The sequence below is a fragment of the Euprymna scolopes genome, chromosome 16, assembly GCF_053919585.1.
Source record: "Euprymna scolopes isolate OS-2025 chromosome 16, ASM5391958v1, whole genome shotgun sequence".
NCBI classification, from domain to species: domain Eukaryota; kingdom Metazoa; phylum Mollusca; class Cephalopoda; order Sepiida; family Sepiolidae; genus Euprymna; species Euprymna scolopes.
The window spans coordinates 129,838,715-129,864,532 of record NC_136497.1 but is presented as its reverse complement, the minus strand read 5'-3'; the positions used below and the strand labels follow the sequence as shown (position 1 = coordinate 129,864,532).

General features: G+C 33.5%; 1 protein-coding gene across 9 annotated transcripts in view; it reads left to right on the top strand.

Annotated features, from left to right (window-relative positions):
* Positions 1-25,818, top strand: part of LOC145296075 (uncharacterized) — a 94,546-nt gene that overhangs the window by 25,077 nt on the left and 43,651 nt on the right. For 3 of the 9 annotated variants that reach the window (XM_080142198.1, XM_080142194.1, XM_080142195.1), the window contains exons 3-6: positions 11,284-11,481; positions 12,947-13,081; positions 16,937-17,111; positions 21,748-21,934. In XM_080142198.1, coding sequence (XP_079998324.1) covers positions 11,284-11,481; positions 12,947-13,081; positions 16,937-17,111; positions 21,748-21,934 — 695 coding nt within the window. Of the gene's footprint in view, positions 1-869; positions 1,136-11,283; positions 11,482-12,946; positions 13,082-16,936; positions 17,112-21,747; positions 21,935-25,818 lie in introns of those variants that run through there. The other 6 variants (XM_080142201.1, XM_080142197.1, XM_080142200.1 and 3 more) reach the window with 5 other exon arrangements.

Sequence of the window (25,818 nt, the reverse complement as noted above, 5' to 3'; positions counted from 1 at the left end):
ATCTTTTTTCTAAAATCACTGAATATCAATGATATTTATTAATTTATTTATTGCGGACTATTATCCTCATCTTTCGGAGTTGTTGTTTCACAACGTTTCGGCCAACTATTCCTCTGGTCTTCGTCAGGTGGTAACTCCGAATCTCCTAACTGCATTCTCAGCAATTACTGCCATCCATAGTTGTTGTCGTCTCACCACATTTTGGGCCAAGTAAGGCTCTGGTCGGCTTTGAGTAAGATTGAAACCGCTATCTTCAGACAATTCTCACCTGAAACCATAGAGATTCAACGTCTCTATCCACTGTGCCACGGGTCCCGAAGGGTTACCACCTGACAAAGACCAGAGGAATAGTTGGTTGAAACATCGTGAAACAACTAAGAAAGATGAGGATGATAGTCCGCAATAAATAAATTAATAAATAATATTCATCTCAATAATGAATTCCAATTAAAATAATATATCAGTGTTATTGTTTTTAAATAACCAGAAAAGGGTTGATATGCCGTAAAACAAAACAACGATCAACTTGACTTCGTTCTTCTTGCTACCTTTTTTGATAACTCTATCTCTATTATTTTATGAAAGTAACTTTTTGTGTGTGTGAGAGTTCCTTCCTCATAGGTTCTGAAACGGCTGAGCCCATCTTTTGCAAATTTCACGCAAAGCTAATTTATATGTCTGGCAGTGTTCTTAGATATGTTTTGTACAGAAATTCATCCGATAGGTGTCGAGAATCGAAAAAAATCCGATCTTAAAAATGGTTTTTCTCTACTAGATAAATAGGAATAATTTTTTATAGGGGAATATTTTAAGTTGCACCGGCGGTGTTACATAAAATCTTTCCCTGTAAAAACTCTTCCATTTTATCTAATAACAAAAAAGACTATGTTTAAGATCGTCAGTCCCAAATATCAGCTGGCGTGATATTGTGAACAAACACAGATGGAATTTGAACGACATTGTCATTATTACTTTAATTTTTTGCGAATTAGTCCACCGATCAAATTATTCCCTGTAACATATATCCATATAGAGGATTAATTTTTTTAATAATACATACGTAATCTGCATGAATTAAAATATTATGTGTAAGCATATTGTACGACCAGGCAATGTCTGGCGGCCAGCTAGTCAGGTATATAACCCTTTTCTCCACTAACTTCATCATTTTCACTTTTCTTTGATATTATTTTCAGCTTCCTAATTTCATTACCATATCATCCACACATGTGGTCTGTTACCTTTAACAGCATATCTTTAAATCTTTTAACGCTTGGTCTGTTACCTTTAACAGCATATCTTTAAATCTTTTAACGCTTGGTCTGTTACCTTTAACAGCATATCTTTAAACCTTTTTAAAATGTCTCTCCACATCTACTAAAGTGGGTTGAGAAATTGAACACTCGTTCACTTTATCTTCAAGTTCATCTTTCACATGTCCTTGTTCAACTTCGACACTTTTCTCCTGCTGATATGTTACATCTTGAAGATATTGGCTTCCCGAGACGAAATGCACCTAACATTGATGCTTTTTGTTTTTCTACTTCCTTTTGCGAAACTTAATTATATTCTGCAAGACTAAAAACAAAAACAACTGACCTTTTCCTCCTTTTCCTTCTTCCTATTTCTTTTGGTCCTGGATGTGACCTTAAACTATATCCGATAGTGAGGCCCCAGCTTGTGGGCTTTCGGGAGTGTGGAGCCACCCCTTAATTGCTATTGCTCTCAGGTCCACTCTGATCCAGAGTGGTAGTATCTGTTAGGGTTCCAACTATGGGTTAAATAGAAACCGACTTGAGAAAAAAAAAATATATATTGTATTAAAAAACTTTTCTTCAAAATCACTGGATTCGGCATTAAATAACCTGAAAAGGGTTGATATGCCATAAAACAAAAACAACCAACCAACCCCTTTCTCTTTCTATCTCAAACCCACTTCATGACTGGTTTCCTAACTTAAAATGTACCAAATATTAATACTGTAACCCTTTTCCCTCTCCCATTGCAAAACTCATTCATGTTCTGCAGGGCAGGGAACAAAAACGATAAAATCCACTATAAAATAACCAAACCAAACCAAACACTAAAAACTAGCGATTGAAGATACAAATAGCTTAAAGAATTAAGACCTTCTACAAAATAACTGGATGCAATATGAATAATATTTCCAAAATAATTGGTTTGGCATTAAATAACCCGAAAAAGGTTGATATGCCATAAAACAACCAAATCAAACATCTTGACAATGTAACAGTGTAGACACACATATGACAGCAGCAGCAGTAGCTGTATGACAGCCAACATATGCAAATGACGGAGCCATGTGTGAGGTAATGTCATAGTAAGAAAGAAGGAAAGAAAAAGTGTTAAGTTCTGAGACATTGTGTTGAACAAAGATGGCGGCGTAGTTCAGATCAGTAACCAAGATGGCAGCCAAGAATCAAATGCGGTCCGTGGCGTAGTTAACCTGTTAAGTTCTGAGATATTGTGTTGAACAAAGATGACGGCATAGTTCAGATCAGTAACCAAGATGGCAGCCAAGAATCAAATGCGGTCCGTGGCATAGTTAACCTGTTAAGTTCTGAGATATTGTGTTGAACAAAGATGACGGCATAGTTCAGATCAGTAACCAAGATGGCAGCCAAGAATCAAATGCGGTCCGTGACGTAGTTAACCTGTTAAGTTCTGAGATATTGTGTTGAACAAAGATGACGGCGTAGTTCAGATCAGTAACCGAGATGGCAGCCAAGAATCAAATGCGGTCCGTGGCATAGTTAACCTGTTAAGTTCTGAGATATTGTGTTGAACAAAGATGACGGCATAGTTCAGATCAGTAACCAAGATGGCGTCCAAGAATCAAATGCGGTCCGTGGCGTGGTTAACGGCAAACTGATTGAATCCAAAATTCGACAATTTTTATAATAATTATGAAACGTTTTCATTGGTTGTTTAGCACAGCCGGTGTTTATAAAAATGATTGGCGAATCCATTTGTCTCATACCCCCCCCCCATTAGGAGTCAAAAACAGAAATAGACGTGTTACAAACATGGCCCGAGAGTGACAGGGAAAGACGTGTCCTAAACATGGGTAGACAAAGACAGAGTACCATGTGTTCACCGTAGAAGAGTCTTGTTAAATACATTGGAGTACAAGAAGACTTTTGAACACGAGATAATGTGTTATTCTGGAAGTACCTGTAAATAAATGTCTGTTGTTTCAGTTGAAAAAAAGTTTGAGTTTTGCAGCAGATGACAAGTGCACTACTTTTACTGAATGCCTGTAATTGAAGAAAGTTTCCCTCAAAAAGAAGAATTCAATCAACTTAAAAAATTTTTGGTCCCCCTTATTTATCAGAGAGGGACCTATGTTTTCAGTAGCGTCCATCAGTGCGTTCGTTATTCCGGACGATTGCCAGATAACTGTCTATTAGTTTTTCCTGGAATTTTGCCACAAATAGTATTTCATTAAATAGATGTGCTCAGTAAAAAAATGTTTTTTTGCAAAAATTCCCGTTGCGTCAAAAATGGCCAAAAATGAGATGTTTTACCCCATAACTTTTGATCGATTCATTAGATTTTTTTGAAACTTGGGCAAAATGTGGAGCCCATTATTCTTAATATAAATCCAGTATGGGTGACCCTGGCAAAATTCTGGTTCGCGTCCCTGAGGAGTTTTAGTGCTAAAAATGCCCCTTTTTGTGACTCTTTTTTTTTATATTTCTCAACAAAAACTTGATATATCTGATTATAGTGTTTTTTCATGGTGGTCAACTCAAATATGTGTTAAGGCATAAAACTACACCGTTATCCATTTACACTGGGATTCGGTGTCCCCAGGAGCTCAAAAGAGGTAAAAAATGTCCCATAACGGCTAAAAATGACACTTTGATCCATCCATTAAATTTTCCTGAAACTTGGCTAAAATGTGAGGTCATTGTTCTTAATATAAATTTAGTATGGGTGACCCTGGCAAAATTCTGGGACTTTTAAGGCTAAAAAACATGCCGTTTTGGAGCTCTTTTTTCATATTACTCAAAAACTTGATATGTATGTGTAGCAGTTTTCCATGGTGCTGAATTCAAATATTGAGGCAACAAAAAGAAAGTCTGCACTTGTAATTTTCTCAAAAACTGCAAATTAAAGCTAAATTTAATGTAACTGTTTAACAAACTATACCTCATTTGATTGGCCTTTTTTCTTCTATAATTTAACCTGTTCATATTTGACTTTTAATTGAAATATTCTAGTGTTCACGTCAATTTAAAAAAATAACTTCAAATTGAGGAGGGCAAAAGAAAGTCTGCACAATGGAAAATTGTTATTTAAATGTAACTTTAGGGCATTAATGCAACACTAATACAACAAAAACACCATGAACTAGTTAATATTTAGCAGCATAGCCCTTCTGCAATTTGACCCCCTGCAATCTTTTGGGAATTCTTTGAATTAGACTGCAGCACTACTCCGGGGAAAGGGCATCCCACTTTTCTTTAATTTTTATCCAAAGTTCTTCCAAATTTGAAATTTTATCATTGCGTAGATGTTGCTTGATGTAATGCCATAGGTTTTCGATAGGATTGAGGTCTGGAAATTGTGCAGGCCAATCCAAACAAGGAATATCTTGCTCTTCCAGGAACCTCTTGACATTGCAAACTGTGTGAATGGGAGCATTATCCTGCATGAAGATGGGATTATCATCCAAATTCCGACCAAAGTAGGGTAGAAAATGCTCAGTTAACATATTAATGTACTTTGTCGAATTAATTTGACCTTGCAAGCGAACTATAGGCCCTGGACCATTGGTACTAATAATGCCCCACACCAAAACTGAATCTCCATCACCTTGCAGCATTGAAACTGAGCACCTAGGATTAAATTCTTCATCTTTCCTCTGATGGGCGTACTATCACTGCTTAGCCTATTGAACTTGCTTTTGTTGCAAAAAAGCACTTTTGACCAATATGAAGAGTCATGATGTTCATTGCATCTGACGAAGTCAAAACAGCACTTTATTTTCGTTATAGAAATCATTGGCTTGTGTCTTGCAACATAGCCTTGCAAATTAAATTCCTTTAATCTGTTCTTGACAGTAGAAACAGAGCACTTTTTAACAAGATTGCACTGTTGTTGGATTTGGGGAGCCATTTCAAATCTGTTTCTTAGACTGCAGATCTTGATAGCATTGTCTTCCTTGTTAGAAGTAACTCTAGTACGACCAGATTTAGGGACATCACGAACACTGCCGGTGTTCTTGTGTTTTTGCACGGCCCATCGTTCTATTTTCTCATCATCTTTTAATTTGTGGCCGATTTCTCGATTGGATAAACCAAAAAGGTGGAGATTAATTAGCTCCTGACGATGACTAAGAGAAAGTCGTGGCATATGGACTAAATGTTACGTTGTATAACCTGGAACAACAACAATTACGACTAGAGATGCGTTGTTGCCTGTTGGTGGATATTTTAAACTGATTTAGGGGCGATAATTTAAGCTAGTTTTAAGCGAATTTGTTGCTGCGAACTTTCTTTTTGCCTCCTCAATTTGAAGTTATTTTTTTAAAATTGACGTGAACACTAAAATATTTCAATTGAAAGTCAAATATGAACAGGCAAAATTATAGAGGAATAAAAGGCGAATCAAATGAAGTATAATTTGTTTAAATAGTTACATTAAATTTAGCTTAAATTTGCAGTTTTTGAAAAAAAATGACAAGTGTAGATTTTCTTTTTGCCGGCACTGTATACATGTCTTAAGGCGTGAAACTGCACCGTTTGTCCATTGTCACTGGGATTCGGCATTCCCAAGCTCAAAAGGGGTCACAAATGCCCCAAAATTGCACAAAATGACACCTTTTACCCCATAACTTTTGCTCCATCTATTAGATTTTTCTGAAACGGCAAAAATGTGATGGCAACGTTGGCCCTTCACTTTCTCACATTCATCATTTCTTCACTATTTTTTGTGGCATCATCTCACATACAGCACCAGAGGGGGACCATGCATGTGTGGCTTGTTATTTTTAAATAAAGAAGAATTAGCTACAAAGTTTCTTTCTAGGGGTATTAGCCCCCCTCTCTACCTCCCCATGTTAAGAACGGATTTTGGCATAAACACCCTCCAACCTCCTCATGTTAAGAATAGCTTTCGGAATAAACACCCCCATCTTCCTCATGTTAAGAACGGCTTGCGGAATAAGTCTTCAGTGGGACAGCCAGGCCACATTGATCCTATTTTTTTCCTCCTTCTTTCCATATTCAGAAAGTTTTCTTTTCTTTTCTTTTTTTTTCTGTTTGCGCATGTGCACAGCCTACAGTTTCTCTTAGCTGCTAAAGCTAAAACAAAATGGCTGCCAGGCAAAACTGCTACAGGAAAACATGGAATAATGAATTTGTATCTTTCGAACTAGTTGTCAGCGACAAATTTAAAGGCGATATTCATTCGTAGCGGACCGGACTACCCCTATGTATATCCTTAAAAGTCCACAATCTAAAGGTAGGTCTTTGCTTGAACAAGCCGTGCACATTGACCTCGTATAATAATCCACAGAGAATTTGCTCTATACGAAATCTACCTGAATTAAAATAAGCATATTTTACAAACCGGGCAACGCCAAGCGACCTGCTAGTAACCATTTAAAAATGCTGAAAAGACAAAGTATACATTTTAACACATTTCTTTAACAAACTTACATTTTAAATAATATTGAGACTCCGCTAGATACCTAATGGATAAAGTCTGTAATATAGATTAATTTTTTATTTTTTATTTTTTTTTTTTTACAAGGGTGTCACCACTTATCAAGGCCCAGAGGCCACTCGAGGATAAGGGTTAATAGGTATACATTAGTCATTGTGATTTTAGCATAGTAAACAGTGGGAATTTTGTAACTTTGATTACTTAGGGGGGATGATTCAATTAGAACTTGTTCACATTGGACTTTTTCTTTTTTTTTTTTTTTTTTAAAGGTATCAACTCATTATCAAGGCCAAGAGGCCACTCAAGGATAAGGGTTAAAGAGTGTACAGTAGAAATTGGACAATATAATAATCATTAGTAATGAAAATTTGTTAAATTTGATAACTTATATGGAACGGCTCATCAAGAACTTATTTACGTTAGACTTGAAGACAACCATATTGTAGTCAGCCGGAAAGCAGGAAAACGGAAGACAATTCCACAGGCGTGCAGTTCTAATAAAAAAGCTTTGTTCATGGAATCTACGTTTAGGTTTAGGCACAGATAAAGAGTGGGGGGAATTATTGATAGTGTTTACAGCTAGACGAGTGTTTCTTGTGAAAGTTTTGCGAGGGGGGACCATAGATTGAAGCTCAGTCGAACACTTTCCATGAAAATAACGATACATCAGAGACAAACTCGCAACATCTCTTCTGTGAGATAGAGGTTGCAAGGAGGAGAAAAGGACATCTACGAGGCTACGAAGTCTATTTTGAACTCTATCAAGGCAGGCCAAGTCCTTTCTAGCAGCTCCTGCCCAGATGTGGCAACAGTATTCCATCCTTGGACGTACCTGGCTCTTATATAGATAGAGAATTGCATCAGCAGTGAGATATCTACTGGATCGATAGAAAGATCCCACCATTTTTCCAGCGGCCTTGGCAACAGATTTGATGTACGTGTTCCATTTAAGATCAGGAGTAATGGTCAAGCCCAGAAGCTTGTCAAAACTTGAGGCCTCCTGAAGACGAGAGCCATTCATTTCAATTGATGCCAGATGTGGATCAGAATGTTGATGATGTAAAGAGAGAAGCTTGGTTTTAGATGCATTAAAAGTAACCAGCCACTCCTTTCCCCATTGTACTACATGCTCAAGATCAGAGGAGAGAGAATTGGAGAGAACTTGGTCGTTTACTGTCTTAGATGTGCTACCATAAATGGTAGTGTCGTCAGCATAAATGTCTACAAATGATGTAAGGATGTGATTTGGAAGATCATTAATGTACCTATTTACTATGCCTCCCCACGGGACAGAGTTAGACACCAGGGTCGTTTTTTAACGTGGAGAAAAGGTACAAAAATAAAAATTGTCTCAGTCGTGAAGGATTTCTCCTCCACCGAAAGAGAACAAGAAATAGAAGTGCAGCATCTGAAGAACAGATGGTGTTTATTTGCTCCCCCACTGAGCAAATTAGGCACAAGGCCGTTTTTAATGTGAGGTAAAAACCAGCTCCCCTAAAAGGGGTCACTCTGGTTACCAAAAATAATAATTGTCCCAGTATAGAGGGTTTCCCCTCCATTGACTGGTACAAATTATCTTAAGTGCAGTATCTGCTGGAACAGATACTACACTTTGATCTTGTCCCGAAGGCCAACCTGTTGGGCCCAGGATGGACCCCTGAGGGACACCGGCATTAATACTGTGGGCTTCTGATTTTTGCCCCTCAACTACTACTCTTATGAACCTATCAGAAAGAAATGATTTAATAATTGAGAAGACATTTCCAGCTATACCATAGCTAGAGATCTTATGAAGTAAACCTTTATGCCATACCCTATCAAAGGCCTTAGATATGTCAAGAGCAATTGCCCTAGAAAGGTTGCCTCCGTCGAGAGATTTGCTAATCCGATGAGATATAACTGTAAGCACATCTGCTGTAGATCTAGCAGAACGGAAACCATATTGAGTGTCACTAAGAAGATTATTTTTGTTGAGATGGTTGATTACTTCTGTATTTAACACAGATTCCAGCAACTTACTCATGACGCACAGGAGACTTATTGGCCTGTACTGAGAGGGGGATGAGCGATCACCTGAATTCTTAAATACAGGGCATACAGATGAAATTTTCCAGGGAGATGGGAAACTATTCTCCTTAAGACAACGTTTAAATAGTTTTGTAAGTATGGGCGCTAGTTCAGGTTGAAGTTTTTTGAGTACAATAATTGGAATACCGTCCGGGCCAGTTGCTTTACTGGAATCAATTGTTTTTGTTCTGTGATTTTATTTCTCAAAGTATCACGATAGCAGGCAGAGCTGCTTTACTCAAGGGCGATAACTCTACATTTGTTGGTCCAAGGGAAGTAACTGGTTTTTGCTTTCGGTTCATTTTTATATTCTTCTGAATGGCGCAAATAATTTGTTTTTTGGAAAAAAAAAAAAAAGTAAAAAAAAAAAAACTAATAACACTCAGCAAATATGAGTGTATTAAAATTTCTATGAAAATAGTGTCCATTGTATTTTAAATATGGAACTAACCCAGATGAGATAAATTAATAAGTACTATTATAGTAGTATCATAAGGGAACATTAAAAAAAAAAAAAAACAGGGCAAAAAACGAAGAACATCTTATGCCAAGAGATGCTGAACTGAAGGAGTAAATTTAAGACTGTTTCTTACAATGTGATTTTATTATTTGTATTGTACTATGTAGCACAATATTACTTTCTGAGTATTTATTAGTACTTAATAATGTTTTCCCCTGAAATGCGTTGGTTTAAAACATCACTATCCTTCACAAGCACCGTTTTTTTATTTAAAAAAGATGAAGATATGTTCAATTTATTTGTCTAATAAATAACATGCTTATTCAAAGCGTAACATACAGACTAAGTAAGTAATAAGCAGAAAATTATATAGATGATAATAATTCACCAGCAGGACCTGTGGAAATTCCACAGAGGACTCATTCATATGTAATATATTGATGTTGGCATTCTGTAGATGTTCAGTGTAAATGGAGACGCTCTGATATTATTGTAGCTTTTTTGTTAAAACTGCAAAAGTATTTATCTAAGCTAGCACGAACGTCCGACAAAGCCTAGTCGTTAAATATGCTTAAGTATATTTTAATTCTTGCAGATTTCATATATATTATTATAGAGTTAATGTTCTATCGATTTTTATATATTATAAAGTTACGATTCCAAAAATTAAAAAAAATATATGACTTGGGTGTATTAGCTTGAATCGAAACCGAAATAAAAACTTATGAAAAAAAAATGTATATATATATATATATATATATATATATATAACTTGAGTTCCTTCCGCCATAATCAAAACCAAAACTTATGAAGAATTCTTGGTAAAATTATTTATAAAAAAAATAGATGAATTAAGTGCCATCAGCTATAATCGAAATCGAAACCAAAACTTATGAAGAATTCTTGGTAAAATTATTTATGACAAGAAATAGAAATGCATGACAATTAAACGATCTGGATGTAAGCCTGACACAGAAAGTAACACGCGCTATTGTATTTAATATATAGATTGTCTCGCACTAATTGTTTTGGAATATTTTTTATATTTGTCATGCTAGATGTTTCAAATTGTATATTTAGGAAAATCCTTCACAGATATTAAATGGCATATTAAATGAAAGAAAATTAGGAATTGTTTAAATAAAAAAACATATTTATTAGTATTTTCTTATCAGAATTTCATTAGATTTTGATTATAATAATCATAATTGACCATTCTGTAAGATATCTAGCATTAAGTATTTTTAGAAATATGTTTAAGAAATATATTAACTTAGTTTTCTAAATTGATGATTAAGAGATGCAGACAGACATAGGCAACAGTAACATTCAGCTTAGACAATTTCTGCATTTTTTTATATGTCATGTCTGCATGCTTTCTTTATGAGACTACAGGTTTTATTGAAGAGAATAGACTTAGGAGAAACTGTATAACTAAGTATTTACTTAGTCTGTATTAACTAAATTGAGAATCACAGACGGACAGAGGCATTGATTGATAACATTCATCTCACACACACACACAAGGTCCGGGATATGACCTTAAACTATATCCGATGGTGAGGCTCCAGCTTGCGGGCTTTGGGGAGTGTGTAGCCACCCTTTAATTATCATTGCTCCCAGGTTCATTCTGACCCGGAGTGGTAGTATCTGTTAGGGTTCCAACTATGGGTTATATAGAAACTGACTTGAAAAAAAAATATATATATTGTATTAAAAAATTCTTTCTTCAAAATCACTGGATTCGGCATTAAATAACCTGAAAAGGGTTGATATGCTATAAAACAAAAACAATCAACCACACACAAAGTGCTTTTATATATAAGCAGAGATTTATAATTAATAATTGTATTTAATTCTAGGTCTGTATAGTAGATGATCATCTCCAGCATATGTGCTGCTTCTTTGAGTAATCTTACTCTTCTTCTCTGTTTATAATTTTTACTTAATTTAAAAATATTGTTTTTAATTTGCCATGTTATTTGCTGTGTTTTTCATTAAATTTTAATGGCAACATTTTTTTTATTTTTTATTTTATTTATTTATTTATTTTTTTTTAGATAAACCGAGATGGAACTCCAGTACCTGAATCAATATACAGAACTAACGTTGCGAAAGCTGAACGTAGGAGAAAGGAAAAAGAAGAGCTTACGAAATGTCTTGTGGCAGAGTCCATCAACCTTCAGTGGCAATATGAAAATGAAATCAAATCACGGTTGGAAGAAATTCAAAAACTAGAGCGCGTTCGTAAACTCAGAGTAAGTAAACATTTTAAAATACATGTACAATTTTTAGAAACTGTCCCAATATGATAGGACAAAGAAAAGAAAAGCTTAACCTAGTTTCAGTGTTCTATTTCGAACATGTACAAATAATCTAATTTATAAAATTCACTCTGTGGGTGTGTCTGTCTCCATTTTTTTCAAAGGGCATCTCCTCTGAGACGCAAAGTCAGAGAGCGGTATGAGGCAGGTTAAATGATTGCATTTTTGTGGATCATTGTTTTATGGGGTTTTAGTCAGTAAAAATAGCTGCTAAAGAGTTAACATTGAAAAACATTGGAACTTGGAAGGCGTAAGGCGCAAATATATATTCATACATTAAAGTTGGTTCATTTTTATCTATTTCTTATCCATCTGACGATAGTTCAAACAGTAATAATTAAGGCTGGAGCACTGAATGTTTTGGTTTTGAATCTAAATGATGGCATATTTGTTTTGATTTTTTTTTTTTTTTACTTTTGAAATCACTATTATATATTGGATACAATTCAATGCATAAAAATCGATAAAGAATTGACTAATAATAAATACAAAATCTGCGTGAATTAAAATATATGTAAGCATATTTTACAACTGGTAAATGACGGGTGCCCAACTAGTAACAAAATAAATCAATATTTCTTCCTCCTCTCTCCCCTCATGTATTAATTTGGTCGCTATTGACACCAGATCATCTATCAAGAAGCCAGTCGAGCTCAATTAACATAATCATGCCATAAGATTGGACTTTCAATCACTGCATAAGATTGGACTTTCAATCACTGCATGAGATTGGACTTTCTATCACTGCATGAGATTGGACTTTCAATCACTCCATAAGATTGGACTCAATTAACATAATCACTCCATAAGATACGGACAATCACGTTGACACACCAGTTCTTGCCAGATTACCAAAACTAAGCAGCGTCGAGTCTCGCCAGTTGTAGATGGGTGACCATTTGGGAAGGTGAGGCACTGTATGTACCGCGAGGTAAAATACCATGTTGGGAAACTGGCACGGTTTATCCTTCCTTCGAGGATAGATGTGCCTCTCTAAAGTTGTGGCAGGCAATCCATCTAGTGATGGCGTCATGATAAAAAATACCCTTGATGGCCCTGGTGAAGCATCAAGTATTCAGCTACGGACAAGATTGGAATTACACTACAAACTCGTGTAATGAGTTTGATTTCGACCGCGGCCACATGTTATGTTTTGGATTTGATTGGTTGTCTGAAGATAGACCTTAGAGGTGTTTTGATCTAGCCTTAATATCGCCTTCGTGGTTGCACTACAATAAAAACAATACCAGACAGTTGTTAGTATAACTCAGTTGAGCTCTCTCTCTTTCTCTGTTTGTAATACTGTATTTCATTTCAATTTGATGTTTTCCCTGATAATATTAGGTCGGCTAGAAATGTTTTATTTAAAAAAAAAAAAAACTTTTTGTTTTCTATTTAGTTAGAAACACGGACTGTTAACAAAAAACCACAGACGAAAGTAAAGAAAAAAGATATAAAACTTTATTTGACAACACTGGATGTGAAGCGGGCACAATCAGTATTTGAATGTCCACTGGGCAGCCATGCGAATCATGTAAGTAAAATGAAAGTAAGATTGTTCATTAATTGAGATAATTATGGGGGAGGGGGCGCATTGCACCAACCTTTTTTAACTTTTTGTTACCTACAAATGTAAAGCAATCTGGTGTATTTAAGGAAAAAGGTTTCATACAAAAATTTTGGTGGTTCTCCAGACAAAACCCCTGATCTTAAAAAGAAAATAACACTAAAACTTTATTATGTTGGACAAGTTATTATGTTTCAACAAAGTAAATTAAAATCTAGGGAGACCTACATCTTATTTAAAGACCATAAATCTAATTTTAGCAATAATCCTAGCACTTGCTTAACTAACCTGACTAAACACAAAATAGGTAGAATTAGTAAAACAATCCTTCCTAAAATAAACAAGCAAATAAAATAAATAATTGTTTGAGGGAGGGGTCAAATAGATTTGAGGCACCCTGAATTAGCAATGACCAAATGATACATTATAAAACTACTTTTTTTTATTATTTCTGGTTCAATTATATAAGCAAAACAATGCAGTGTATTTTAAAGAAAAAGGTTTATTCAAAAACTTCAATGATTCTTCAGATTAACCCCTACATGTAATACTGATTGTAAAAAGAAAATAAGACATAGCATAAAAACATTAAGTACTTACTTGTTAAGTTAAAAAAGACAGTACACTAAAACTATATTATGTATGACAAGTTATTATGCTTCGACAATAGTTAATAAACTACAAGAGATTTTCCAAAAGTAATGCTTTCTTTACTTAATCCGAATGAGTCCGAGGAGATTACAAATTGCATTGCTCTGATGTCTGAACTCCTGCATTCATGACCTGGAAATAGGAACGATTATGAAAATAAGCTCTGGATAATCGATGATCCCCTAAATGTGCGACCATAAGGGCAAATGTCATATAGCCCACTACCCAATTCAGATCATTAGCTTTCCAACAAGCCTTCATTTGTTAAATTCTTATCAGTAGTTGCTGAGATTTGGAACTGATAAAATTGCCAAAAAGGTGGTATATATATTAGTGATGTGATGATTCCAATATTTTTCCCGATTCTGATTCTTTATAAATCTCTAAATATTTAACTATAGAGTTGGATTTTTCTCTGATTACTGTAAAAGCACACATGTTAAATGTGCAAATATTTTTGTAAATGTAAAAACTATAGTTGTGGGGGATGATTTATCGGTTTTAGCTTCAATGGTGGTTTAAAATCAAAAAATATTTATTATTTTATCATTGTTACGAGTAATGAAAGAATTTGCTTCCCAACACCCTGGAAAACCTCATCAGTATGCCCTGTATTTAAGAATTCAGGTGATAAGTCATCTCCCTCTCGGTACAGACCAATAAGTCTCCGGTGTGTCATGAGTAAGTTGCTGGAATCCATATTAAATAAAGAAATAGTCAACCACCTGAGCAGAAATAACCTTCTTAGTAATATGCAATATGGTTTTCGTTCTGCTAGATCAACAGCAGATGTGCTAACGGTTATATCTCATAGGATTAGTGAATCTCTCGACAAAGGCTTCCTTTCTAGGGCAATTGCTCTTGACATATCAAAGGCCTTCGACAAGGTATGGCATAAAGGTCTACTCCACCAGATTTCCAGCTATAGAATAACTGGAAATGTTTTCTCAATCATTAAATCATTTCTCTCTGATAGGTTCATAAGAGTAGTGGTTGATGGGCAGAAATCAGAGGCCCACAGTATTGATGCTGGAGTCTCTCAGGGGTCCATCCTGAGCCCAACTCTCTTCCTGATCTACATCAATGATCTCCCAAAACATACTTAAATCATTCGTTGACATCTATGCTGATGACACAACCATCTATGACAACACATCAAAGGCTGTAAATGACCAAGTTCTCTCTGATTCTCTCTCCTCTGATCTCGAGTGCATGGTACAGTGGGAGAAGAGGTGGCTGGTTACTTTTAATGCATCCAAAACCAAGCTCCTACCTTTACATCATCAATGCTCTGATCCTTATCTGGCATCAATTGAAATGGATGGCTCTCGTCTTAGGGAGGCTCCATGTTTTGACAAGCTTCTGGGATTGACCTTTACTCCTGATCTGAAATGGAACACGTACATCAAGTTTGTTGCCAAGGTCGGTGGAAAAATGATAGGATCCTTCTACCACTCCAGAAGATATCTCACTGCTGATGCAATTGTCTATCTATATAAAAGCCAAGTACGTCCAAGGATGGAGTACTGCTGCCACATCTGGGCAGGAGCTGCTAAAAACAGCCTATCCTGCCTTGACAGAGTACAAAATAGACTTTGTGGCTTAGTGGGGGATGCCCTTTTCTCTTCCCTGCAACCTTTCTCCCACAGTAGAGACGTTGCGAGCCTGTCTTTGTTTTATTGTTATTTCCATGGCAAGTGCTCGTCTGAGCTCCAATGCCTGGTCCCCCCTCGCTAATCTTTCACAAAAAACACCCGTCTAGCTGAAATCACTGTCAATAATTTTCCCCATTCTTTATCTGTACCTAAATCAAAACGTAGATTCCATGAACAAAGCTTCTTCCTTAGAAGTGCACGCTTGTGGAACTCTCTTCTGTTTGCCTGTTTCCCACCTGACTACAACTTGGATGTCTTCAAGTCCAACATAAACAAATTCCTGATAAACCGCCCCCTTAAGTAAGACACTTTATCAAATCTCCATTAATAACAATTACTATGATATTGTCCCATTGATTACTGTACACGCAATAACCCTTATCCCCGAGTGGCTTCCAGCCTTGATAAGTGGTGACTACCATGTAAAAAAATAAATAAAAAATAAGAAAATCAAATAATTAAAAAAATCATTTTGGCATCGGAAAATTGGTGCAAATTTTTCTGATTCCGATACCCTCAAATATTCTGATTTTTCTAATTCTCTATTCTGATTAATCGTCCCACCACTAATATATATATATAAATGAATATATCTGTACTTGTAGCCAAATTGAAAATTAAAATGCTCATATCTTTGGTTCTATGGGATGAAACTACATGAAAATTTGTAGGCTTTTTGAAAATTATAATACTATTCTATGGTTAAAATTTTATGACAATTGGTAAAAAAAGACCCTATATTTTCAAACCAATAAAATATGCCCAAATTTGCATATATTTGTATATATATAGTATACTGGCAGGCAGCTTTAGTTTTGATGCTTCGGTTGTCTCCCCTGTGGCCTTGCCAGGCCACTAGTATATATATATAATTTAAAAGAGATTAGAACAATAATCTAAAGAGCAGAGTGTATTTTAATGTAATAGTAAAATTACTAGTTTAATTAAAATACAGGGAAAGAAAAAGTGCTCGTTGTAATTTAGATATATAATAAGCTCGATAGGTAAATATCCTAGAGCTAATTGAATATTTAGTAATGTGATTGATAATTTAAAAATCAAATTATAATTAAATTAAAAATCCGTTTCATAAGAAGGAACAACAACAAAATCAATTATTTGTACGATCGTTTCGGAAAACAGTGTTTTTATTGTGGTAGACATCAAGTTACGGACAATAATTATTACATGTAGTTTTTTATCAAACAAGGTTTCCTCATCAGCAAATATTGGAAAGGGTTTTTATTAAATGTAAAAGACACCATAAATAAACCTAGCATTAAAGTAAGGCAGATGTATCTGGAAAAAATTAAAATAAAGGTATGGATTTAAATATATATATATATATATATATATATATATATATATATATTAATATATATTATTTTGTTACTGAAATATAATTAAACTATTTTGTAGAATCAGAAAGCTTCTTCATGTCAGAGATTATGTTTTTATTTAAATTGTTATATTTTAGTGAATATTTTCTGTCAAATGCTTTTTTTTTTTTGAACAGATGGACGATGAAGTCGAACACATAAGAACATTGATGACAGTGCAGTTTCTTGGTGATGAGAAGGACTTGGCTGAAAATGAAGACGAATCTGAAAGCCTGAAAGATATTTACGTAGAACAAACAACTCACAGACAAAATCCTCTTTGGGTTTATATTGGAAAGCATAAATCTTTGGGTATTTATCATTTTTTCGTGGTCATTCATATAATCTGATTTGCATGCATTTATTTCTTTGAACGTTCATCAAAGACAACGCAAGATAGAATAATAAAACATGATACAAAAAAAGAGTGATAATTAAAGGAGCTGTTTACAGTTAGACTACGCAAAACCAATATTATTTACTTGTCATCTCCAAAATAACAATGCGTTTCATGAAAGAAATAATATTGTAACAATGTTGTATGCTTGGGTAACACCAATTCACCTTGCTTGCAGGCTAAGAGTTGGGTGGGGTTTTCGACATGGGGTTTAAGAAACTTATCTTTTATCCAAAGTCTGGAATATGTCTTTATTGCCGATATGATAAAGAGAAAAGAACAGTAAAGTTGACATGGCGAAAAAAAGTCTGCTTTCGTATCTAGGAAATATTGTTGTTTGGTCCATCTGTTATATTTAAGTGCCAGACCAACAAGCAAGTGATGGGGATTGAACCCTGAAAGATAATACAGTTTCTTAGAGAGAAAAGTAGTTTGGGTTGGGGAGAAAGAAGGAAAAAGAGAGTTGGAGGGAGATATGGTTGCGAAAGAGAGGAGGAGATTCACAAGAAAAGAGAAAAAGAATATAAAATAATGGGAAAGAGAAAGAAGAGAGGGGAAAAGAGAAAGGGTAAGCTTTAAACGACAGAGAGAGAAACAGAATGATCTCAAGGATGGGTGGTTGGAATTAGCAGTTGATAAAAACCATTGTTTTTTTTCTTTAGAAATAAGGGCTTTCACTGGTACTAAAGAGAATGCATCATGCCTGGGCTCTGGCCCAAGGGCCAGAAACACCCAGAAAAGCTAAGTTGAAAGGTTCCTGTTCCTAGCTGGGAGATTGTCTAAACGAACCTAGATGTAACAACCTGCATCAGAAAGCCATTAAGAACCCAAAGGACTATACTTTATACATGTGTACCCTGTATATCTTAAGAATATTTTATGAATAATTATTTTATTTGTTTATAAGAACATGACCCTAAGTTTTTCTTTACTTATCGAATGCCAGCCTGAGTGAGGATGCAGTTCATTTTTTTTTTTTTTTTTTTTACTTGGCCTTCGGGACAAAATCAAAGTGTAGTATCTGTTCCGGCAGATACTGCAAGCAAAGACCATATGTGGGGTCGCCCCCACGTATAAGACCTTGGTCAATGTAGGGGCAACCCTTCATACCAATTGTCACTATCCAGCTCCCCTACTCCCCGGGGAGTTGGTCCCCATTTCCCCTTCACTCCTCACTTTAAAAATCGGCCTTGTGCCTAATTTGCTCAGTGGGGGAGCAAATAAATACCTCAAAGTGTAGTATCTGTTCTTCAGATGCTGCACTTCAATTTCTTGTTCTCTTTCGGTGGAGGAGAAATCCTTCACGACTGAGACAATTTTTATTTTCGTTCCTTTTCTCCACGTTAAAAAACGACCCTGGTGTCTAACTCTGTCCCGTGGGGAGGCATTGTAAATAGGTACTCTGATGCCAGACGATGGAAGACACAGACCAGATTCATCTCAAAGTCAAAGTGACAGCCAAAGTAAACAGTGTTGCCATGCAGACTTAGGGTCCTGCACGTTTTGCAGGCCCTGAGCATCAGAGCAGTATTTTCCAGTGACCAGTGAGTCTGGTCACCCTTGAAGCATCCGCTACTAGAGAAAGCTAAGAGTATAGCACTGCTGGGTTGCATCTGTGGTCCTGCAAGCCAAGCTCTGACGGATGCAACCCAGAGGACGTAGGGTTATAATATAAGAATGATACAATGTATGTGTAATGTGAGTTTTAAAGATAGGCTTAGATCTGATGACCTCAGGGGAAGATTAAACCTGTAGAGTATAGGGAGATGTGTGCAGAGCAGGAGACTTTGTTGGTTTGGTCATGTTAAAAGAATTGGGATAATATATGTATACGGTCAGTTAGCAGAGAAAGACCAAATATGGGAAAAGTGATGAGGATGGATTTGAGAAAGATGGATGAATAAATCATCATCACATCGTATGATTTTATTGTTGGTATTGGTTTCCTCAATATTTTTCTAGTCAGAATTCTTTCTAGAAAGACATTGGATATTTACAGAAGGGACCACGGGAAGGTTGCCAACATCAGTGCTTATGTATTTATGTTACCGTACAATTTTTTAAATAGTATTTTCAAGTTGAATTGAAGTTTCACAACATCTTTTCTTTTTATCAAATTGTTAGATGGAAATATAGAATAGTTATAAAACATCCTCCCCCTCCCCATGTTAAGAATGGCTTTCTAAATAATAACTACGGCTAGGGCAACAGAATATTCTTTTCATTGGTTTGACTCTCAAGTATATATCCGACACAGTTAGACACAATTAATTAATTGAGAACCACATCACTCTACATAAAAATATAAGATATCAATGGATATATACCTGAGAGTCAAAACAAGGAAAAGAATATGCTGTTGTCCTAGCACTAATAATAACATTATTTCAGCATGGTAACATAAGTGCATAAGTAACCCAACATCCTAGGTGAAATCGATTTTTGTTAGAACGTACTGGATTTGAACTTGGAACACCCAGGTGATCAGTCTGTGTCATTAACCACTTGATCACAAATACCTCCCGCATAAATAAAGATCTGGCCAAAGAGGGAGTGAGTTTGGAAGTCAATTTTTAAAAAACCGTTCAACACATGCCAACATGCATAATAAACATTAAACTAATGATGATGATGGGCCAGAGAATGAATACATACATACTGAATACGTAGGCATTCAAAACTTAGTGCTCGTGTACAGTTAAATATGCTCGTGTACAGTTAAATATGTTCGTGTACAGTTAAATATGCTTATATGCAGTTAAATATGCTCGTGTGCAGTTAAATATGCTCGTGTGCAGTTAAATATGCTCGTGTACAGTTAAATATGTTCGTGTGCAGTTAAATATGCTCGTGTACAGTTAAATATGCTCGTGTACAGTTAAATATGCTCGTGTACAGTTAAATATGCTCGTGTACAGTTAAATATGCTCGTGTACAGTTAAATATGCTCGTGTACAGTTAAATATGCTCGTGTGCAGTTAAATATGCTCGTGTACAGTTAAATATGCTCATGTGCAGTTAAGTATGTTCGTGTACAGTTAAATATGCTCGTGTACAGTTAAATATGCTTTTGTACAGTTAAATATGTTCGTGTGCAGTTAAATATGTTCGTGTACAGTTAAATATGCTCGTGTACAGTTAAATATGCTTTTGTACAGTTAAATATGTCCTTTTAAGCAAAACCAATATTATTTATTTACTTGGCATCTTAAAAATAACAAAATATCTAAAAAATTATGAAATTCAATCAAGTAGATAATTCTTTATATGCAAAAGTAATTTTTACAGGAAATTGTTTGTTTTGCTGTCGTCATTATACTGATAGTCAGAATATAACCGAAAACAGGAGAAATTGAATTACTTCCCTTGTTTTTTTGAAGTTCGTGTGACGTTAATGGCAACAAAATAAGCCAGAAACATGCGTGTCCATAGGTATACTTTTATGCATGTAAATAAATAAATAAAAAAAATAAATACGTTCCATAAAAAATGAGGGCAATCTATTCATGCATACATGAATAACAAAAAGAGCTTATAGCTCTTTTTAAAAAAAAATGCTAAAATAAACTTAAAATAAAAATAATTTAAAAAAATGCTAAAATAAACTTAAAATAAAAAAATAATTTAAAAAAAATATTCTAAAATAAACTAAAAAAAATTAAAAAAGAAAATGCTAAAATAAATTTAAAATAAAAAATAATTAAAAAAAATATGCTAAAATAAACTTAAAATAAAAAAATAATTAAAAAAAATATGCTAAAATAAACTTAAAATAAAAATAATTAAAAAAAATGCTAAAATAAACTTATAATAAAAAATAATTAAAAAAAAATATGCTAAAATAAACTAAAAAAAAATTAAAAAAGAAAATGCTAAAATAAACTTAAAATAAAAATAATTAAAAAAAATATGCTAAAATAAACTTAAAATAAAAATAATTAAAAAAAATATGCTAAAATAAACTTAAAATAAAAATAATTTAAAAAAAAATGCTAAAATAAACTTATAATAAAAAATAATTAAAAAAAATATGCTAAAATAAACTAAAAAAAAAATTAAAAAAGAAAATGCTAAAATAAATTTAAAATAAAAAAATAATTAAAAAAAATATGCTAAAATAAACTTAAAATAAAAATAATTAAAAAAAATATGCTAAAATAAACTTAAAATAAAAATAATTAAAAAAAAATGATAAAATAAACTTAAAATAAAAATAATTAAAAAAAATGATAAAATAAACTTAAAATAAAAAAATAATTTTAAAAAAATATGCTAAAATAAACTAAAAAAAAATTAAAAAAGAAAATGCTAAAATAAATTTAAAATAAAACAATAATTAAAAAAAAAAATGCTAAAATAAACTTAAAAAAAAAAAACGGTAACAACAAGTCTTATATGCATGCATGCATTTTTTGTTATTTATTGTTTGACCGGTATTAATTCATATTTCAAGCGTTTTTATTGGATAACTGAGATAGATTTGTTACTGCCACCTACAAGATTGATATGATTTTTATTTCTACTTGTTTTTTTTTTTTTGTTTTTTAATAGATATTTTCCAATTCAACACCTATCGTCATTCAACATTCCCTTTCCGTCTCAACATATACATCAACGGAATGCTGCACCTTAGAGTTCACAGTTGTTGCGAATACAAATATTCCATTGGCACCCGGTTGGGTGGCACTTCAGGACAGTTTATCTTGATGGATATTCAAGGATGTGTCACCTGTGGCAGGTGAGCTGATAGATTTTTTTTTTTTGAGGCGGCGAACTTTAAATTAAAATATTGTTTATTATACAAATATGTGGTTTATTCCAAAGATTAAATTTAGGAATTTTATTTATTTAATATAATTTTATTTATTTAATATAATTTTATTTATTTAATATAATTTTACGCATATGGCCTCTATGACTCATGCAAATTTGGCGCAATCTAGAAGTCCAATTTTCACCAACTTTATGCATTAAATTAGGCTGTATTTCTGCAATTATGCGTAGAATGTTGCCTTCCAAGTGGTCTATTATGTCTGGTTTATCAATGTAGACATGAGACTTTATATATCACTGTTGTGGTGGCACCCATTCATTTACATATGTGGATAATATTACACATAAATAGCAAGACTCGGTTAGTCTGAGTGTGTGTTAACCAGAAGCCACAAAGGCCGACCCGAGAGCAGATATGTTCTCCAGCCAAGACTCTCTTACCTGACAACCATTATGTAAATATACTGTGAATATACTTTTCCTAATACACTTCTTATTTATCTACCTTTGTTTGTTGAGTCTTCATTTGTATTGCCTTATACGTTATTTGGTTCAACCTGCAAACATAGCAGTTGGCGACGAAGATGAACGTCAAACATAACAATCACCAAAGAAAATAATCTAATGGGGTTAGATCACATGAGCGAGGTGGCCAGTTGACAGGTCCATTTCATGAACTTATTCATTAATCAAATGTTTCAAAATGATTTGCAAAATAAATTTGTAAATGCTGTTCAGGTGTCAGTCTCTTCAAGAAGTATGGCTAAATGAAGCTGAACTCAAAATAACTGATAATTGCCAAATCTGCAGTTAAAGAAAATAGAGTTGTCAATTTAAAGTTTGCCACCTCTAAAAAGCACTCTGTACTTTTTCTTATCTCTCAGAAGGATTATGCATTGCCCCTTGTCTTTGCTATTCATGAGTTTTTTTGCTATCAGACGAAAACAATTTTTAACCTTTCAGATCTGGTTTTGATTTACTTGCCCCCATACCCTAATGACCTCAATGAAAGGTCACAGCCATTCCATTGACACAGTTGAACTTGTACCAGATCCATCTGAAAATCAATCTCTTTTTCTCACATCCTTGAGACCAACTAAACTTTTATACCATGTGTTTGTCTTTGTTATTACTGGTCTGCAAGGCTAGAACAACTGAATTGGACAGAGCAAGAAATAAGGTCCCTGTCCGGCTTCACTTAAAAAAGGACAGATTTCAGGTGAGACCAGTTTAATCTTCACCTTGATACGCTTGAGTGGATTTTCACGACCAAAGTGTGTTTTTTATATATTTACTAGGTAGGGCAAAATGAATGGCGATGCTCAAAATGTATAAACATTTTGACCCTTCCCTTTATTTAAAAAAAAAAATCACCAAAAACCAGAAAATTAACCAATTTTAATTAAATTTTCAGTATTTATCAAATAATGATCGCGAAATAATTATTTTTATTTAAATCCGAGTGGAAATGTATTATTTTGTTTTAAAAAAAAAATATATACCTTTACTAAAGTTATAGTTTTCAGTAGTAAATAAAAAACGCAAGACTTTATTTTTGCTTTTTTATATAAATAAAGCATCGTAATTTGTAACAATAAAAATAAAATAAAATAATTTTTATAGGAACATTACGAAAAAAGCCTCTAAATTCGTATTAATGAATTCGATATAACTCAAAGAAAAATGAATTTCTCGAACTACCGATATTACCATTGAATTAAGCATTGCTTATTTAATATTTTTCACACAAAAAAATTATAATTGCAAAAAATATTTCTTCATTTTTTTTTTAAATTACAGGTTTCACATAATTTTTATATGCAAGATTTTAATAATTTCCTTGCTTGCAAGAATGTGAAACTTTCGGCGTAACATATTTTTTTATATAATATTGAACAATAATTAAGAAAAAAAATTAATTTAAAAATAAGAACATAGAAAAATAATTAAATTAAAAAATGCAAAAATTAATACAAACGTTCAAAAAGGAATGTAAAAAAAAAAGAAGAACTTCGCTTTTAATTACATGACGTCATTTTCAGTATTTCGACCGCCTGAAATTTTGGGCCTTCGTAATTTTTGTGTCTACAAAATTTTAGTTTGTTGCGTTTTGCGAACGACAGAATCACTCGGTTTTTGGGCTAATTAATTTATTTTTTGTACAAACAAGGTGTTTTTTTTTTTTTATTTAATTCAATATCTTAGGACTTTACTTGACTACTTATCTTTTAAATAGACCCAGAAAACTAATATTTATCTTTTAAAGGAGTTTTTACAATGAATTTATTTAACTTCAAAATTTAGCTGAATTGGGTAGCTCGCTGTGAAAACATTTTTCATAATATTTTTTTTCACGTGTACAAATATTTTTTTCCTTTTGGAAATTAGATTTAGTCTTTAATCTTTCAAATACGATCAAAAAGTAGTCGGAACCCTACAAAAAAATTATGATAAATCGGCTTTCAAAACTAGGTCCCCCATTTTTGTCCATACCTAATATTTACACGACTTTAATTAGGATTGATTTAATTTGGATTGATATTTTTTAATTAAAAATATAATAAAGATAATAACGAGTTCTATTATTTATTCACGACACAAAATTGATTTTTTTTATGGAAAGTACATTTCTTTACAAACTTTTTAATAAAAGTATTTAAATCAAAATTTTTCAGATATTTTTATCAAATGAAAACTTAATTAAAAAGTTGATTTTTAGGGTTATTCCGGTCTGTTTTGAACGAATATCACATTTAAAATTGTTACCGGCAAGCAGTTGTTGTGACAATAAAAAAAAAAAGTGGGTTTGTATTACTGTACACATAGATTCGAAAAAGTTGTCAAAAAACAAATATATAACAAATAAATGTTATCAAAGGCAAGATAAGTTACTTTTCTACCAAACTGGATATAATTTTCGTGTTTTTATTCAATTTAACATGTTTATTCAGCTCGAATAGCATACAGTGTTTACCGATGTATTGGAAAATTCAAGATGGCGGCCGATTCTCTCTTTAACACGGTAAGTTCGGGAAAAGGTGTTATAAATAATAAACTAGACAAAATACTATTAAAAACCACCGAATATATGTCAAGTTATGTCACGGTAACATATATTGAGCGAATTTCTAACAGTATTTTGTCTAGTTTATTATTTATTACACCTTTTTCCAAACTTACCGTGTTAAAGAGAGAATCGGCCGCCATCTTGAATTTTCGAATACATCGGTAAACACTGTATGCTATTCGAGCTGAATAAACATGTTACATTGAATAAAAACACGAAAATTATATCCAGTTTGGTAGAAAATTAACTTATCTTGCCTTTGATAAGATTTATTTGTTATATATTTGTTTTTTGACAACTTTTTCGAATCTATGTGTACAGTAATACAAACCCATATATATATATATATATATATATATGTACATACAAGAAAATACAACTACACACGAATACACATCTACAGGGTGGTTACAAAGTCTGGCTACATTATGTTGCCAGACTTTGTAACCACCCTGTATATATATATATATATATATATTATATATAGCAGCGGGCTACTTTAGTCTTGGACAGACTATGGATACCCACTCAAAGTTGCTTGCGCATGAAATTTTTGTGGTTACAAAGTCTGGCTACATTATGTTGCCAGACTTTGTAACCACCCTGTATGTGTACAGTAATACAAACCCCATTTATTAATAATGTCTCACTTTTACAGACATTTGTTTTTAAATTTCTTTTTAAATGATGACTTTTATCGACTTTTTTTTTTAATAGCATTTGCGGATGGGTAAAAAAAAACAAAAAAAAAAACTAAACGATTTACTGACAATTTCTTTGAT